Below are 18,755 nucleotides of genomic sequence, written 5' to 3'. Positions count from 1 at the left end.
GCTCCGATGAATGCGAAGGACGGCGCACTTCCAGGCCGATTCGGTTTACGAGGCCTTCATGAGAATCAGAGATATTTGAGTTCTTGTTCCAGAACGTCCGAGATCATCCAATTCGGATCTATGAGCAAGAAGTTAACGTTTCCGGAATGGACACATGTCTAGACGCCTCTCTCTGATCGTCTAAATGCACTGCGAAGATGAGCCCTCCAGGAAGCCTTCCACTTCCCAAGCGCCGATAGTTTCTTCACCAAAGATTGAGCTGAATGAGTTATCTTTCTCATGGAACTGGTTTTAGGCCATTTGGAGTTATGAGTTGAAAGTTACACTGAACAGAAGAGAAGCTGGTCAATTCGGGTTTTAAGAGATGCGACTGTAAGCTAAGTGTTGTGTCCTACCTCGGCCTGAATACCTCGGCATGTATGCCGAGGAGGCATGTTTACGAAGCTTTGAGACTATACCTCGAGGTAGGACTTCTGTCTTTCAACACCAAGGCTCCCTTGATCACCAAAATGATCCCAAAACGACTAAGTGTTGAAGCAGACCTTGGTGTGAACCCTTCAGCATGTTATGCCGAGGTCCTATGTTTCACAAACCTCAGGTACCAAGCCCCTCGGCATGTTATGCCGAGGTCCTCATCTCTCCAACCCAGATCACAAACAAATCCTCTTCACGTTTCAAAGCTTTAACCGGATCAAAGGCCAAGTCTCATGCATGTTCTTCAAGTGTTCATCAAAGTTTCAACCCAGCACATGACCCCCTGGTGTATGGCCCTCGGTGTGAGACTTCTTCAGATGGCGAGGGGTGGCTCCAGCAACCCAGAAAGGGCGGGTCAGTACCCAGTTTGTCCTGGACTGACTCGGCCCACACCCTTTTATATAAATAGTTTTTAGAGACTAAAACCCTAGTTATCCATTATCTTATCCTTTATCTTAGTTTCTCTTTGGTTTCTCTTTCCTTATCTGTGTAAAACCGACGTGATTAAGAGATATCTAAGAGATTTCATTATCTTAAAGCTTTTTCTTATCATTTCATCATCTGATCTCAACTTCTAATGATGATTAACATCACCTCTTGCAAAGGAAATGGTGTGTTAATCATGATTAGTGAGTAGTTATCTTTTAAGCTTCTAGGTGTGTAGTTTAGGGTGCTTAGATGATCGGTTTATGATGTTTAAGTTCTAGATCTTCATTTCCTTTCCTTAGTTAGCTGCTCTTAATGCTAGATCTTTGCACATCACTCTGATCTAGACTTTAGTCATTTCTCCAACCACAAGGTGTTTGATGAAATGTCTGAATGAGCTAAGCTAAGGGTTTATGCCTTTTTCATCATGGGAATGATTTGTTAAATGCATGAATGACATATTAGAACTGTTTCTTAATGCTCACTGATTCATATTTCACAAATGATGATTTGGTTTGAAAGTGGATTAGTGTAGAGATTAGTGCCTTCATGAGAGGATTAGTCTAGATTTGAGTTCTAAGTTAATTGGTTTTGAGATCATATGATTGCTTGTTGCTGCTTTCTGTGTAAGATTCGGTCTCTTTGAAATAGAAACCGTTTGGTCATTATTAGACTTGATACTTTATGCTTGTTGATTGCTTGATCTTGCTTAAGGTGAATTAATCTTGATTAAGTGATTTACAAAGAGATTATTGTCATGGGAATGAATTAATCTGCTTTTGAAGTCTAGACTAAAGAGTAACTTGCATTGCATTATTGTTCTTAGCATCATGAATAAATCTCTAAAGCACCCTAATCAATGATCACATCTAGAGGTTTAGCTTTCTCTTTATTTTGAATCTGAGTCTTTGTTTTGTTGTCTTGTTGCTTGTTCTTAAATTACTGCTTGTTTTTTGTTTGTTTTATGTTTTAGAACACCTTGTTACCAACTCATCTGCTTGTTAGACTTGAATTAAGATAGCTCCTCATAGTTCTAGTGTCTAGAATCTCTCCATTTGGATTGATACCTCAAGTGCTACAATGACATGAGTAGTTGAGGAATTGATCAAGGATTGAAAAATTCCTGCTATCACAATACATAGTGGCCAAGGTGAAGCGTGATGCAGCTGCGGCCCGTGCTCATTTTCAGCCATCTATTTCGACTGGTCACACCTCAACATCTACATCATCACACACTCATTCCGATCTGGAGCGCAGAGTTGAGAGACAGGGACGACGCTTTGAGCGCGTTGTCACCTTCTTACAGGAGCAGCACCAGTTCGCAGACGACACTTTGGAGGATGAGTGATTGATCAGCACTTGACTACCATCACGGTTCTATCATCATTTTCTTTTCACTTATCTTATTTTATTTTATTTTGCTTTTATTCACCATCTTCTCACCAACTTTTTCACACTGGGGACAGTGTGATTTAAGTCTGGGGGAGGATGTTTATCCGTACTAATCATTTCCCTGCTTTGCTTTTAAATTTCAAGTACTTTTTAAATTTTAATATGTAACCTATTCGACATTAAGTATTTTTCAGGAATGTTTGACGCAAAACTATGATGATTTAGACCTGCACACTTCTACACTATGCATGATAGCTCATTTGTGGTTAGCACTAGACTAGGCGGTAGCTAGAGTACTTGCACTACGAACTCCCACCAGAGGACTTCTATTCATGAAGATTCTTTCTGACAGGATATACTAGCTCATTTTATTTGGACTTAATATTGATATCTAATTTTCTCATCATTGATTTTAGGCAGGCATCGACATACACTTCTAGGACGTCTTTTACCATCACTTTTACCACTATTTGTCGTCCTAGATGACCAGTTTATCTTTATCTGGTACCATACCCTAAACCCAAAACCCTTGTTTTCAATCCTCATGCACTCTCTCTTTAGTTTATATCAGCAGATATGTGCAAAAACGTCGGAGAGAAGAGGAGCGATGCAGTTTTCAGTCACTCACAAAAGAGACTGAATGGAATTGGGAAGGAAGAGTATCAGAAACATAATAAAGCTTTACAAGACAGATATTGACTGGTAATTTCGTGCTCTCTAAGACTCTATATCTAAAGGTGTTCCCTTTCTTTAAAAAAAAAAAAAAAACGTGAAAAGAGAAAGGGAAACAAAAAGCCTAATGAGTCTTAGATTGTCGAAATTTATGGAGCAATGAGCAACCACTATTCGTTTAAGGAGCTATTGTTTTGAAAGATTTACAAAAATCTAAGTCTGGGGGAGTTTGGAGAAAACCTAAGGAAGAAGACCATGAATCTATGTCAAGAAGAAAGTGACTGAAAACTGTGGATACCAACAGCTTCACTCTCTCTTGCGGTTTTGCATAATATCCTGCATCCTCCAAATCTTCAGGTAACCCGTAAACTCTTTAAGCCCTACCCCCCCCCCCCAAAATAATCCTTCTTGACACCTAGCCTAGATCGCCTTGCCTAGATTTTCTTTGATGAGAACCACCGAGATTTTTAATGAATGTTAAGAGCTAGTTGACTGGAAGTTAGATCTTAGTGCATAGATTTCTGCATGACGGATTAACGGACTAGTTATGCTTGTATTGCTAGTGAGAATTTTCTAGGCTATTCCTGATTGATGCATACTGATTGATATTGGTCTAGAAGTTTGGTCTCTGAGATTTTGTTTAGTTTCTGCGTTTTCAAACCTCTCGCCGAAATTTAGCCTTTGTTTTGTTTGAGGACAAACAAAAGACTAAGTCTGGGGAAGTTGATAACACCGGAATTTGACCATTTTTATGGATCATTTTAATATCTTTTACAGGTGTTTTTACTCCATTTTCAAAGGTTTTCAAAGGATTTCTATGTTTCCGGATTTTAAAAAACTTTTCAGGTAATTTGGGATAAAGAGGCACAAAATGGAACAAAAAGACTCTTTTGGATAAATGCAGACCGTCAGAACTCTCATGGAGAGACGAAGACCTTCTCACCGTCTGATCACCCTCAAAATTGGACAACTTATAGAAGAATCAACCAGCTTTCAAATGCACTTGGTTTGGAGACATTCCAACGGTTGGCTCAAGATATTCCATTAGCCCCAGAGCCACTCGAAGTCGGTCAGCAACTCACGCGACCGCGGCCAACAAGCTATTTGCCGCGGTCAGAAGCTTTCCGACCGCGGCCAACAAGCCAATTGCCGCAGTCACAACACTCCCGACCGCGGCAATCAATCTCCGAGTTAAAGCTCACTTATCTGAAGCCCAAAATCATTCTCAGCCTCAATTCCGGAACTCTAGAGACCATGGAGTATTGGAGACTATAAATACATGTCATTTAGGTCGTTTTTAGACACCACCCTTCATACTTTACAGAAACCCTTTTCCTTTAGTCGTTTTTATGAGATTTTTGTAGAAGATTGTTCAAGTCCGAGTTCTTCAATAGAGAAGCTTTCTTTATCTCCTTTCTTTACTGTTTTTCATTACTTTTATTAAAACCAATGATGTCGTCGAACTCAGCCATGTCTGAGTAGATCCCGAGTTGGGCTTAGGGTTCCCGAAAGGGGCTCTCATAATCGATTAAGACATCTAGGTTTATAGATCTGGGATTTCGACCTGTTCTCTGTTTATTCTTGTTCTTATTGCATGTATGCTTGATTGATCACCTAGTATCTGATCTAGATAGTTAGTGTTGCGAAAGTTTTCATTAAGTATCAGCCCTAGAATGAAACAGGCGATTTTTCCGTAGGAGTGGAAACCTACCTGCGGCGAGATCGTGAGTATTGACGAGTCTTGTGCAGCTCTTGCGTTCTCTCCCATCCAGGGCCAGAGTGGAAACCTACTGGTCAGGGTTGCGAGAAACAGTTGGTTATGATCACGACAGTGACGTAGTCATACCGCCGTACTTTAGCTCTAGAACCCATATATCGTTATCTGTCAATCCCAATCTATTTACCTTAGTGTTAAAACTGATTATGATCCCTTAGAATTCCCAAAAGCTCAGCGTTTTTAGCCATAGTTTACAATTCCATCGATTTTTACTTGCTTTCTTAGACCTGCATTTCAATTTCCTTAGTTCATTATTTACTTGCTTTATTTACCTTTCATGCGATATTTTACTTGCCTTATTAGTCTTTCATTCGATATTTGCTTATTCTAATTGCATTTCATTCGATTTTCTTACCTGCTTTTTAGGATAGATTTATTTGCTTTCTTTTGTTTTAGTTTAATTCGCAAGAAAAACAACCAACCTTTAAAACCAATTTAGTCTAGACATAAAGTTAAAAAAGCGTAGAAGAATACCAGGCACACAAATCTCTGTCGATCCCTAAATACTGCAACTGATCAGCTGTGCACTTGCGGCTTTCATTTGTTTTGTTAAGAGTAAAACTTGTTCCCTCACGCAGTTGACACGACCATCAGTTTCATGCATTGTATGTAGTGAATACTTAATGTTTGTTATTATGTCATTGTAACTTTGATTGTTAAAAATTTTAAAATTGAAAAAATTCGATTTTACGACCGTTTTACGACGATTTTACTAAACCCTAAACCCTAATTCTAGGTTATAAGCCCTAAATGAATAGGGTTTCAACATTACGACGTCTTTACGACGAACAGTCGTAATATCGTCGTAATATTACAACGATTTTATGACGAGTACTCTATTTCGTCGTAAAATCGTCGTAATGTTGAAATCCAAGAATTTCAATCTTTTATATCTTATTGGTTGTAAGGTATTTCACAAATGTTTTTGATTGGTTATCTTCTTTTATATGAAATGCTATCAACCTGATCAAAATCAAAAATTTGAAAAAAAACATACATATTTACAAGTTCATGCATGTTTTCGTAAATGTTAAGTGAAAGGTTATATATTAGATTACGGAATTTCAATATTTACTATCTCATGTCATAAATCCATCATACATGCAAAGTTGTAAACCTTTTGTTATATGTTAGGATACAATAACCTTTGCATTGTTCTTTAAGCAATATCCCATTTTTAAGATTTAGGGTTTAATAACTTTTTAAAAAAACATCGTAAAACCGTCGTAATATAATCGTAACTTTACGACGGTTTTACGACTAAGTTCTCTAAAACCATCGTTGAACCGTCGTAACGTTTCCACCCGGATAGGCTCTTGATCCGAGGTACGAAGTTATAAATGTTTAGACGTTACGACGGTTTTACGACGGTTTTGGGTAAAATCGTCGTACAACCGTCGTAACGGTCAAACGCTCCCGTCATGACATGTGTCATGTCATGCAGTGGACCGACTGTTATACAACCGAATCGTCGTAAAATCGTCGTAACGTTACGACGATTTTACGACGATCACAAAATCTATATAAGGGACGCGAGTTTTCCCCCTTTGTCGCTCATTCCTCTCTACTCCTCTCTCTCTCTCTAAAAGCTTTCTCTCTAAACCCTAAACCTCTCCCTCACTCCCTACTCTTCCAGCCAAATACTTGTAAGTTTTTTTTTAAATTAATTTCATTACAGATTTTTTTAGATTTAGGTTCAGAATTTAGATTTAGGTTCGGAATTTATATTTAGGTTCGAAATTTAGATAGGCCCAGATTTTATAAATAATATATGATAAATTAGTAACAAATATTTTTAAATTTTGTAGATTACGTTGATATGGCTCCTCGGGCTAAGAGGTTTCACTACCGACAGCTGGTAGATTCAGACGGTACGGCCCCTTTTACCTCAGCGACCGGGTCAGTCATCCCGGAGTCCTCGGGAACACAACAGATGGTTTCCCAACCGGTCGTTGTACCGCAGCCGGCACCACCTCCACCACCACCAGCCGAACCAGCGGCTCCCGCACCGGCCGATCCTGCTGTTCCGATACAGCCTGTACCGTATGCCCAGTTTACGGTACAAGATCTTCTACGCCAACCGGGTCGTGAGAGTATGAACAAACTCGACCCGGATCGAGCCCCGGGAATATTTTGGTACGAATTTTTTTTTTAAAATACTTTTAAAATAATTAATATTTATAATTATTTGAAATTAATTTACTTTTTCTTTGCATTTGACTAGGTTTACGACCGACAATGCAGTCGGTCGTAACATTGCGGATATCATCAAGGGGTTTTTCGTACAACCCCATACCAGCTGGAAGAAGCTGGATCAGGCCACACTTGACACTTGGTTCAAGTGTTTTGCGGTAAGTATTTTACAATTTTGATTAGTATTAAATATTATTTTTACTTTTTACAATAATTACTAACTTTTTGTTTTTTCCTATAGCAAAACTGGCATTGGGAAACATCCGCACACGGACGTGTGGAGACGGCCTTCAAGGAGAAGGTCAAATTCCGCCTCAACAACACTGTTTCCGACTGGAAACGGAAGGGGAGGTTGACGGCGACAAGGCCAAGCCGGCGCTTATGGCCGATTCTGGCGGGGTCTTGTCCAGTACTGGTTGGATCCGCACAACCAGACTACTGCGGCCAAGTGTTCCGGATCCAGGTAATTTAATTAAATTAATAATTACATTATCTTATTTTCTACTTACAATATATTCTAATGAATATATTTTTCAGAAACGCTACTGACGATGCGGGAAATCGGAAGAACGTCCCGCACACTTCCGGCCAGATTCCTTTTGTCGGAAGACGCTTTATGATGGTAATTAACATTTAAATTATCAATTTTATAGTTTTGAAATATTTAACCCTTATATGTCTTATAAATTTTTTCCTTTTGAATTTGTAGGTCGAAGAAAACGGGGGACAACTTCCTCCGATGACGAAGGTCTTCGCCGAGACGCATAAGAAGCAGAACGGCGAATTCACGGATCCTCAGGCGGAGGAGATCTACAACGCCGCCTGTGCGGCGATCGAGGAGCGGCAGACGCAACTGACTCAGCAGGTGCGTCCAACGTCTCCCGGAGGTAGCTCGGTCTAATCGACCCCGGCGCTGACGGTGGCGGAGATGTACCAGATTTTTGAAGAGGTAATTAATTTCAATTAATATATTTAATTAATGTAATTTTAACTTTAAATTCAATTTTTAACCATAATGTATTTAAATATTTTCAGGTTGCCCCTAAGAAAAAGGGGCGGGTATTAGGGATGGGATCCATCCGTGATACCCCAGCAGCTACGGCGACAGGTCACGTCCGGGCCCCGGATCCGGTTATCCGCCAGGAGATCGACCAGATGCGGACCCACTACGAGACGAAGATCGACCAGCTGTACGGTCTCTTCGAAATCATGGGAGCCGACAACCCGGTGCTCATGGCGCAGTTGGACAGGCTGCGGGCTGATGGGGTTGTCGGATCGTTTGCCGGGTCATCTTCTAGGAGGCAACCACCGGTGCAGACGGACGAAGAGATGTTCCGGTCTCTCGGAATTGATCCTCCTAGAACCGGAGATCAGGCGCCGGAAGCCTCTAACCGAAGATCCGGGGATCAGGCTGCGGAAACCTGTACCCGAAGACCCGGCAAAGAACACGTCGAGGACGATGGGGAGCAGGCCAATGACGGGATCGACGACATTGATGTAGATTTAGATTTAGAGCTGTAGGGTTTTTTTGTAAATACTAAAATTAATTTTAATTTGAAATTTAATTAAATTTTAAATTATAAATTAATTTTTTTTAATTTAAATTTTAATTCGAATTAAATTTTTTTTTCAATTATATAAAACGTCGTATAATCGTCGTAATATAAATATTATTATTTTATAAAACCGTCGTATATTCGTCGTAAATAATACGACGAAGTTACGACCAAAATGTACGACCACAAATACGACGATTATACGTTCGTGTTTTACGACGATTTTATGACGGAATGATCAAATAATTTACGATTAAATTACGACGAAACTTGCATCGTATATTGTACGACGATCTTACGTCGATTTTTAACGACGACTTAACGACGGTTCAGGCGAAGACCAAATCGACGCAATTCGATGTAAAATCGTCGTAAAATTGTGTTTTTCTTGTAGTGACCCCTAAAAATATTTCAAATAATAAAATATGAGTATTTAAATATAGTTGAATTATAAAATTAAATTTTAATCTAAAAACAAAACAATTCTATCAATTTTAATCTATTCCATTAATTTTTTTTCTTTCTCTTAATTTTTATTTTTTCTATTGTTTAATATTGATTTATCTACTTGAGAACCCCACATGCTCCTTTATATACCAAAATTTTTTTTTCTTGCTAAACAATGTGAGACTTTTATACTTTCATTTTAGTTATAGCCAATAAAAACATTTCATTAGCTCAAACTCAAATCTCAAATGAATTTACAAAACATATTTTCTTATTAAATTTCATTTCTCATTCACATAAATACTTAATATTACAAGATCAGTTGCTTATTAAAATTGAGTTCTAACAATATGTTCTAATATTTGCTCGTATTTGCTTATGTATCAGGACTATAAAGAAATCGTGAAGACAATCCGAAATATGGAGATTGAAAGGATGACCGTACTAGGAGCGGATGTAGTTGTGGAGGAGCGGGGTCAAGAGCCCTTACTTTTTTTTTAATATTTAAATAAATTTAATTAAAATAAAATTAATTTAATAGTAAAAAAAAATTTTGCTCCCAACTAATTTTTGTTTTTCCTGTTTATAAACTAAAATTTTTTCTATATCCGCCACTGGACCGTACCTCCAAACATAGCCCTTGAGTGCGTTCACTGTTTTTTCCCATTAGCTCTGAGTGCAATACTCGTTCCCCTTTTTGCATAGCTAAGCGTTGTTTGTTTTTTCAGGCTTGTAAAAAGGTACCTGCTTTTCTATGGGTACAAGAGACTCTTGGTACTGTACTCGAGGTTAAAGAGGTACGTATGTTTCTTTCAACAATAAACTTGTGTGATGGATTGGGTTTTTTTTATGTTGACTAAGGTATTCTTATGTCTTGTTTTCTATTTCAGAACTGCAGTAAGCTTCTTGCGAGCGAAAATCCCGATGAGACACAAAGGGAAGTAGTAGCAGACGCACTAAATGCAGAGGTTCATTCTCGTCTACAGAGATTTCTCAGACATCTGTGGGCTTGCTCCTTCTACTGCCGCCGCTGATAACGTTTGTAGAGAGGCAATTTAAAGACTTCGTCGTTTGGTTCTTCTAAGGTTCAAATTTTGGGTTTCCTAATCTTTAGGAAGTCTCCAAAAAAATTAAAAGATATGTATTCTCTAGTGGGACCCGATTTCCATTCGGGTAATCGGTAAAACTATATTTTTTACGGGTAAAACTATATTTTTTACGGGTAAAAACTTTATAATTATACAAATATATAAAAAAAAAACTTTCTAGCAGACTGAATGACAAACTAGGGTTTGAAAAAAAAAAATTATGGAGCAAAGAAAGATGAGAAAACTCCAGAGATCAACACAATCTTCACATGATGATAATGATAGATCTCAATCACATGATGATAATGATGGATCTCAATCCAGAGACCATATTCCTCTCGATCTAATCGTTGAGATACTCGTAAAACTGCCTGCAAAATCGATTGGGAGATATCGCTCCGTCTCTAAGCTATGCTCTTCCATCACCACCACTCCACGTTCATCAACTCGTTCCCGAGCCGGTGCTCGGCATCATCACGGCCTTGTGTTCTGCTAGCCTTCTGTAAACGCGACAAGCTGTTCGTGTTCTCGTCTCCGCTACACAAGATTACTTGTTATCCTGATCAAGCGGAGAATTATCAATATACAATCCCCAATAATGGTTGCTTTCGTCGTTACGATTCCGTCCACGGCTTGGTTTACTTGGAAACTTATACAGAGCTCACAATCTGGAACCCTACCATGAAACGCTTCTTCACTTTACCTAAACCTCAAGGCAGCCAAGGCAGATACCAAACAGGATTTTTGGGATATGATCCTATTGATTGTAAATACAAAGCACTGTGCATTCTTACAGGCAACAAGATTGGGATTCTTACATTGGGAGGTCAAGAATCATGGAAAATACTATCGGAAGGTTTCCCTAGGCATTCTTGCATTATAAAAGATTGTGGGAAATGCATTAATGGAGTCATGTACTATGATTGTTATTTTGAAAAGAAGTGTGCCATAATGAGCTTTGATCTCAGATCTGAAAAGTTCAGTTTGATTAAATTTCCGATGGACAAATACTGCCGCGGTTCTCTTTTTGTATCATATGAAGGAAGATTAGCTTTGATAATAAGTTCTATTGATGGTGTTGAATTATGGATTTTGGAAGATGCAGAGAATCACCAATGGGTATATAAACATATTCATTCACCTAATCTTCCTTACACAAGATGGACGATGAAGGAATGGACGCTGAAGGGTGTCACTGATGTTGGTGAGTTTATCTACATTTATACACCAAGTGCTACTTATAGATCTCCTACGGAACTTAGTTCTAGTAATTGGCGTTTGTATGAATGGTTTCATATTGTGTATTTTGATCCGAAGAGAAACGGTTTAAGAGAAGTGAAGTTTCCAGGAATTGCGTATGACGAGTTTAAGCAACTTGGTGAAGTTCGATACGATCTTTTGAATGACTCAAGTGTTGTACCAAATCATATCGAGAGTCTCATGTCGCTGTAAGACCTTAAATAATTTTTTTTTCTTAGATTGACACTTAATTTTAGTTATTCATTTTTTCTTATGATTTTTCTTGTAATCACTGATTGACTGAATACCACTGGGGAGATCATTTTGTCATGATTTAACTATTCATAATTCCAACATGTTTTAATGTGAATGTTCAACACAATCACAATCTTAATATGTTTGTTTAGCTTTTTTGCAACGTCATCTTGTACAATGTAAATAAAAGCCAAGTTCCTTATAATCCCTTCATATTTATAGAACTAATGAAGTAAAAATTGTACTGCTATAAGTATGAGAAAAGGCTAATTCGTACCGCAACATTGTCAATGGATACCACCGATTCATTAATGAACAATTTTTGTGTGCTAATCCATATCTGAACTATCAAAAATTTGAATATCCAAATACGAACAATATTTTTGTGGCAAAACGTGCATTAACCCAATTTTTGTTAGTCAGTTTTATTAAACAATTAACGGAGATGAATCAATTGCTAATAACACCGTATTTTGACCACTTTTATAGATCATTTGAAATAATTTTTCTATGTTTTTAATTGCTTTCAAGTACTTTTATTACGTTTTTCTAATATTTGTAGTTTCAAAACTCTTTTCAGGAAACTTAGGGAAAAGTTTAACAAAATTGATAGAATACCAGATTTTCCTCAGAGTCAAACCGTCAGAAGTTCACCCCCGATTGAAGGCCTTGTCACCGTCTGATCCAGCTCAAATTTGGAGATCTCAAAGATGGAAGTATCAGATTTCCAGCATACTTTACAGCTTGGCAATCCAACTGTTTAATCAAAAGATACGCGAAGAGCAAGATGTCCCGTAAACCAGCCGGCAAGCGTTTCCACCCGCGGCCAATAGCCCATTCCCCGCGGTCACGCAAATCCCGACCGCGGCCAGCCATCCATTGCCCACGGTCACGCACATCCCGACCGCAGCCAGCCAACTCCGAGTTCGGAGGCCCATTTCTAAAGTCCATATCATTTTCTCAGCCTCAATTCGGAACCCTAATGACCAGATAGCATTGGAGACTATAAATACATATCATTTAGGTCGTTTTTAAAAGAAGAAGAAGAGAGACGAAATACTTTACAAGAAATTTTACTTTAAGCTTTTTTTTTAGGTTTTAGGGAGAGAGAGACTTGTCTCTTGAACCCTTGTTCTTTCTTTTTCAATTTTGACTTTTGCTCTACTTTTAGTACTATGTTTTTGATTTCGTTCATCATGTTTGAGTAGTTTTATTGTTGGGTCTAAGGGATTTTCGATGGGGATACACATGTTTGATGAGGATTCCATGAGCTATTGAAGTCGAATCTTAGAAATTTTTCTTCTGAATTTATTTTTACTGCATGAGAGTAGCGTCATGAACTACAATCTGATCCAGATGCTTGGTGACACGAAAGTGTTCATCCGGTGTCAGATCTAGTTTGGGAGAGCAAAACAAACATAGGAGTGGAAACCTATCTATGAGCGATTTGTGAATGCTGACGAGTCTTACACATAATGCATCTCTTCTCTTCCAGGCCAGAGTGGAAACCTACTGGTCAGGGTTGAAAGAGATAGTTGTCTATGATCACGACAGTGGCGTATTCATACGTCTGTAACTTTAGTTCGAAAAGCTAAGATCTTATCAAATTTACTCTCTAGCAATGTTTTGAATCGTTCATACCCCTGAAAAAACTTCCCAGAAACCCAGCGCCTTCCTTCCTATAGATTTACACCGATTTTCATTCAAGTTTTAGTCTAGTATTTTCATTCTCTTAATCGATTTTCATTTAAGCAATTTGGTTAAGCCGTTTTTCTCGTTTTTAGTCGTTTTCGTTAAGTTTAGTTATTAGGTCATTTCAATTCCCGTATTTTCTCGTTAAGATTAGTTTTTTACGTTTTAAAGATATCACCAAAACCCTCACTAAAATCGTCTGGTTCTAGACTTCCTTACTTTATATTTCTTTCGAAGGCTTTTGCAGGAAAGATCCTCCTTCCCTGTGGATTCGATCCCTAAGTACTACAATCGATCAGCTGTGCACTTGCGGCTATTGATTTCATTTAGGGTAAAACTTGACAACCCTCACGCAGCAGACACATCAATTGCCACATGGAAACCCTCGTTGGAACATATATTCAAAACGTCGTCTTGAATAATCTGTTTAAATATATATATACCACTAAGGTTGCTCAAACCCATGTGCCCAAGGAAAACACTCGGGAAATCGGTTTATTCCTACCTTAACTGACACAAATGGTACTGATTAGTACATGCACTTTTAAGCCGTGCTAAAACATATCCAAACTATTCAAAATTTGATTTTGCATACCCAAACCTAATTTTTTTTGGTGGATTCAAACATTGACTTGGAGACCGTTAATCAAACCCATAACTCCGTTAAAGGAGATAAGTCACATGCCGCAGTGGAGTTCCCGTTAGCTATTGTTTTTATGTGATGCCGTTTTGAGTAGAGCCGAGAGTGAAAAAAAAACCGAAACGACGTCGTATTGGAAAATCTTAGTTAAAAAAAAAAACTTACAAACATATGGTCTAGGGATTTCTCGGCTTGTCTCTTTGGTCTTGTGCATGGTTTGTGTCTAGCCTGACTTTTTTTTTGACACATAACGACATCATTTAATTAAAATGTTCCAACAAGGACTCCATTGTGGCAGCTGACTCATCTCAATTAATGATTTATGTATTTGACTAGCGACCTCCGCGAGTCAATGCATGAATCCAAAAAAAAAGGGTTTAGGTAAGAAAATTCAAAATTTTAAATAGTTGGAATATGTTTTAGCACAGCTTAAAAGTGTGGATACTAATCAGTACCATATGTGCCAATTGAGGTAAGGATAAACCGTTTTACAACTTTTAAAAAGCTAATTCTGACCTGACAATTGGTATTGATTTGTATCTAAACAATTTTGATATACTAATTTAATACTCGAATTATTAAAATTTTGAATATCAAAATATGAACAATTTTTTGGCCAAAACATATATTGACCTGATTTCTGTTAGTCAATTCTGTTAAATGATTAATGGAGATGAGTCAACTGCCACATCACCAACTGAGCCAGATAATTTTTGTGAATGCATGTAACATATGTAATTTATAAAGTTTGTCATCTTCTTTAGATATTTTTTTTTTCAAAATTATCTGGGATTTTTTATGACAATCTGATAACACTATATATTTTTATCCATTTTCATTAAAAAATTCTTCTGCTTTTTGAATGGTTTTAATCAGTTTAAGTATTTTTTTAATGATTTTCCTATATTTGTAATAGAGAAAAATCATATTTTCATATTAGAGTTAAACCGTCAGAAATTCAATTTCAATTGAAGACCTTCTCACCGTCCGATCCATCTCAAATTTGGAGATATTCAAGAGGATCTAGCTGACTTTTCATTGCATTTTACTTGAGGAAAATCCAACGGTTCAATAAAAAAATACATGAAAATCAAGATGTCTCGTCAACCAGCCTGACATTCAGCTGACCCACGGCAAATAACCTTCTGGCCGTGCCTCACAAACTAGTCTTGAAATTTTTTTAGAGTATGAATCTTCAATGCTTTTTCCTTGCAACAAGTCTTGAGGAAAGAGTCTTGAGGGCCATCTATGCTTCATTTTTGCTTCAGTTGAGTCTTTATCACATCCCATATGAGCAAGAGTCAAGTGTGCTTCAAAAGAGATCTTATTGCACACTGAACTCTTATGGTTGATGTTTTTATGAAGTGTGATGGGTGGACCTTCTTGTGGGACGTTTTGAACATCCTTTGTAGCTCCTCCAGAGTAAAAAACTAGTTTATATCCATTGTATATGGTCATAAAATGAGATTTCCTTGTAGAAATTCCAAGGATCAAGGTCTCTTTGCATATTTTCTCATCTCCACAACGTGGAAATCATAAGGAACAAGACAGTTTCCCGCATGAAAAGGCAAATTGGATATGAAACCTAATGGAGCTGCACAAGAAAAATCTCCAAAGAGTGAATATAAAAAATAGATGGATGAAATTTTGAATACCTATTCCCTCTGCAGTGGGCTTTGGAATTTGATTCACATCAGATCTGGTATCACAAAGAGAATCATGAACATATATTCCTTAGTCTTCTTCAACAGCCTTCCATCCCTTCTTAGTGTTGCAGCATCTTTAAGATTCAGCTCTTCTAGGGACCTCACATGCTCAGAGAGATCATCAAACGATCTTGTTTAGGTCAATGGAGATGTATTTAATCTTCATATGCAAGGCAACATCAGTATCAGCTCGAAATTCAAGCAACTGGTTTAGCATAGCTTCAAATCTTGATTAAGCTGGAGACTTAATTGATAGATCTCACCATTCTGGTTCAGAATTTGATGAGGAAGTGGGTGATATGGTCGATGATTCACCATAAGGGGCAAATAGACTTCATCTTGGTAGTGATCAGGTGGAAGTTCTGATCCATATAGTTTGATTCGCGGTAGGTGTGTGAATCATGAGAGTATTGAGCAGCACACAAGTTATAACACCCCACCCAATGATTTCATCTTGTTCTAAAGGAAAATACATGTTTCAGAAACTTGAAACCAAGAAAAAAAAAATGAAAAAAGGTGTCTAAGAATCGGTGTTACTACCTATGAAGTTTGGTAGAAGGAAGAACTAATCTCTCCCCGGCAATGGTGCCAAACATGTGATGCTAGTAGGGTTGATATCTCAGGAGAGGTTTTTGAAACCCTAGTATCTGCAAGTGCACAACAATGCTATGTAGTACTTAGGGTGTCGATCCATAAAGAGAATTTTCTTTTCTACAAAAACTTTAAATGGATTAATAGATCAATGGGGTTTTTGTAGGGTTTTTGTTTCACGAAAATTGTAAAGAATGCAATGGGAAAATAAAACAAGACTATAAGCTATAAAAACGAATGTTGGGATGGCAGGGATACATAGGAGATATTTGGTTCATGTGAGGGTTCTTAGATTATAGAGGGTGATTTAGACTACTCTTGAACGTCCTACTCGATATCTAAGTATCTTCTAATTAGCTTACAAGTAGTATGTTTTTATCGATTTCTAAGTATCTGCATCGAAGTAGAGTAGACACTGATATGGTTAGCCAACTGTCGTCACCCTAACCAACTAATCACCCAAACCGACCAGTAGCTTTCATCTCTGGTCACGAGAGAGATCATGCATTAACTAAACTGAATTCATTCGTGCTCACATCTTCTCTAGAGGTAGCTTTTGTCTCCTACAGCGATTATGTTCTTCTGAAGCTATGTATGCCAATGTGATACATCACTGTCGTGACTCTGATTAATCCTAGGTTTAGAGATTAGTTAATGACTCTAACTTCATGTATTAATTAAGTACAACTTAGACGAGATGAGATCTAGAATATGACTAAGAAAATAACAATCATAATCGAATATGGAGTCCCCTTTGATGGATCCCTTAAACCCAACAACTAAACTACTCTGACGTAATTAAAAAAAGCATAAGCATAGAAATAGAGAGCGTAAACTGAATAGATAAATGAAAATTAATAACAAAGGTTCAAGAGAAGAATCTCTATCTCTCTAACCTAAATCTAAGAAACAAAAGTTTGGTGACTCCAAAACTAAGGCACAGGAGCACACACGAAATTAGGTCTTCTAAAACACATATTTATAGGTCTTCAAGTCTTTTAGGTCGTCTTTAGAGCTTTTTTAGAAAAAAAGAATGAATTGGGCTTGAAAATCGTTTTTAGGACCGAGATTGGGCTTGCCACGGATGGAGACTTTCTGGGACTGGTAAAACATGGTTCTAACGCGGGTGCAGGTCTGGAGACATAGCCCAGGGGATTTTTACTGCGGGCACAACCCTTTTTAACCATGGTGATTAGCCTATGAGGTCAAATCTTCAGTTCTTCTCTTGCTTCTTTCACGAAACTGCAAAATATATCTTAGATAAATTGGAAGAATATCTTATGATTCTAACTGTAGGTAGTCAGAATGGTAACGGATCCGGATTCGAATACACCAAAATTTCAGTCTCTAAACATGACTCTTATTAGTGATATGATCACTTGCTTCGCTTCTTGTAATATTTCTTGAAATCCAACCAAAAATATTCATATCATGACTTAGATTTACATGTCTCTTTCCTTTTTTTTCATATTGAAATTCTCTTTTCTAAAACTATCCTCATACATAATGACCGTTTTCTTTAGATTCCCGATTCCAGAGAATTGAATTTCCAATTGCTTTGACTTTATAAGACATGTTGTCTCTTCAAGAACAAAAATAAATAAAAAATAGGTGATTATCCGCATCATGTGCGGGACAAATATTAATCATAATTTTTTTCGAATATGCAAATACAGTATAAATAAATACAATTAAAAAATATTAATTGATATTTATAATTGCAAATTTATGCACTGATTATACAATTTTAAATAATATTTACAATTACATTTATTTTGTAGTATAATTGAATAAATGATAGATAATTGTTGGTTTTATAATTAACTTTAATAATATTTTTTATATGAATAAAATTGTACATTTGAATATACTAAATTGGATTAATACGTTTTATTTAACCGGTTCAACATTAAATTAAAATATTTAAATTTTAATAGAAAAAAAAATAATTATAATATGCATGAAAAAATTAGATTTTTTTATTAAATGGATAATATGATTTTTTTAACAAAATTAAGATAAAAAAAATATGATATGAAGAAATATAATTTTTAGTAAACTAAGTAATATTATCTATTAAATTTTTATAAATTTGTTGTTAAGAAAATAGAAAGAAAAAGAATATCTTTACAAATTAAATGTTAAGTATTAAATATATAATTGATATAAACTAATATCTAACCAAATTAATGTTAATGGCAAATGATGTACAAGCAAGCATTTTTTATATATGTTTTGACATCAGCATGATACTCTTGTAAATCACACATGATATAAATGTTATTTTTAAATTATCCTTTTCAAATAATAATAGAAAATTGCAATTCATTCGATCAACAGTGATGACTGTTGTCAAATATTTACACAGTATTTTAGAATGAACTTTTTAAACTGCATGAACATTATTCAGTAAAAACCTTAATTATAGCAATGCAGTAATGAAATGTTTCTTGGTAGTTAGATGAAAAAGAAACTACTAAGAAAATAAGAAAGAGTTTGGCTGAAAGTTGAAACGGACAGTTAAAAAAATACTGTATGTTTCCTAAAGATGGACGTCTAAAGCTAACCAGTCTTCTTTATCCTCTTGCAATTGTTGTTCATAAGAAG

General features: G+C 36.7%; 1 protein-coding gene across 1 annotated transcript; it reads left to right on the top strand.

Moving 5' to 3' along the window:
• Positions 1 to 10,245: 10,245 nt before the first annotated feature.
• Positions 10,246 to 11,477, top strand: LOC18014302 (putative F-box protein At4g09190). Its single transcript, XM_024154594.1, is given in 2 exon segments — positions 10,246 to 10,459; positions 10,462 to 11,477. Coding segments are annotated over 2 exon segments (1,230 nt in total).
• The last annotated feature ends 7,278 nt before the right edge of the window (positions 11,478 to 18,755 follow it).

The sequence above is a fragment of the Eutrema salsugineum genome, unplaced genomic scaffold, assembly GCF_000478725.1.
Source record: "Eutrema salsugineum unplaced genomic scaffold, Eutsalg1_0 scaffold_3, whole genome shotgun sequence".
Taxonomy (NCBI): domain Eukaryota; kingdom Viridiplantae; phylum Streptophyta; class Magnoliopsida; order Brassicales; family Brassicaceae; genus Eutrema; species Eutrema salsugineum.
The sequence above is the reverse complement of the archived record's forward strand: the minus strand, read 5'-3'. Positions and strand labels throughout refer to the sequence as shown.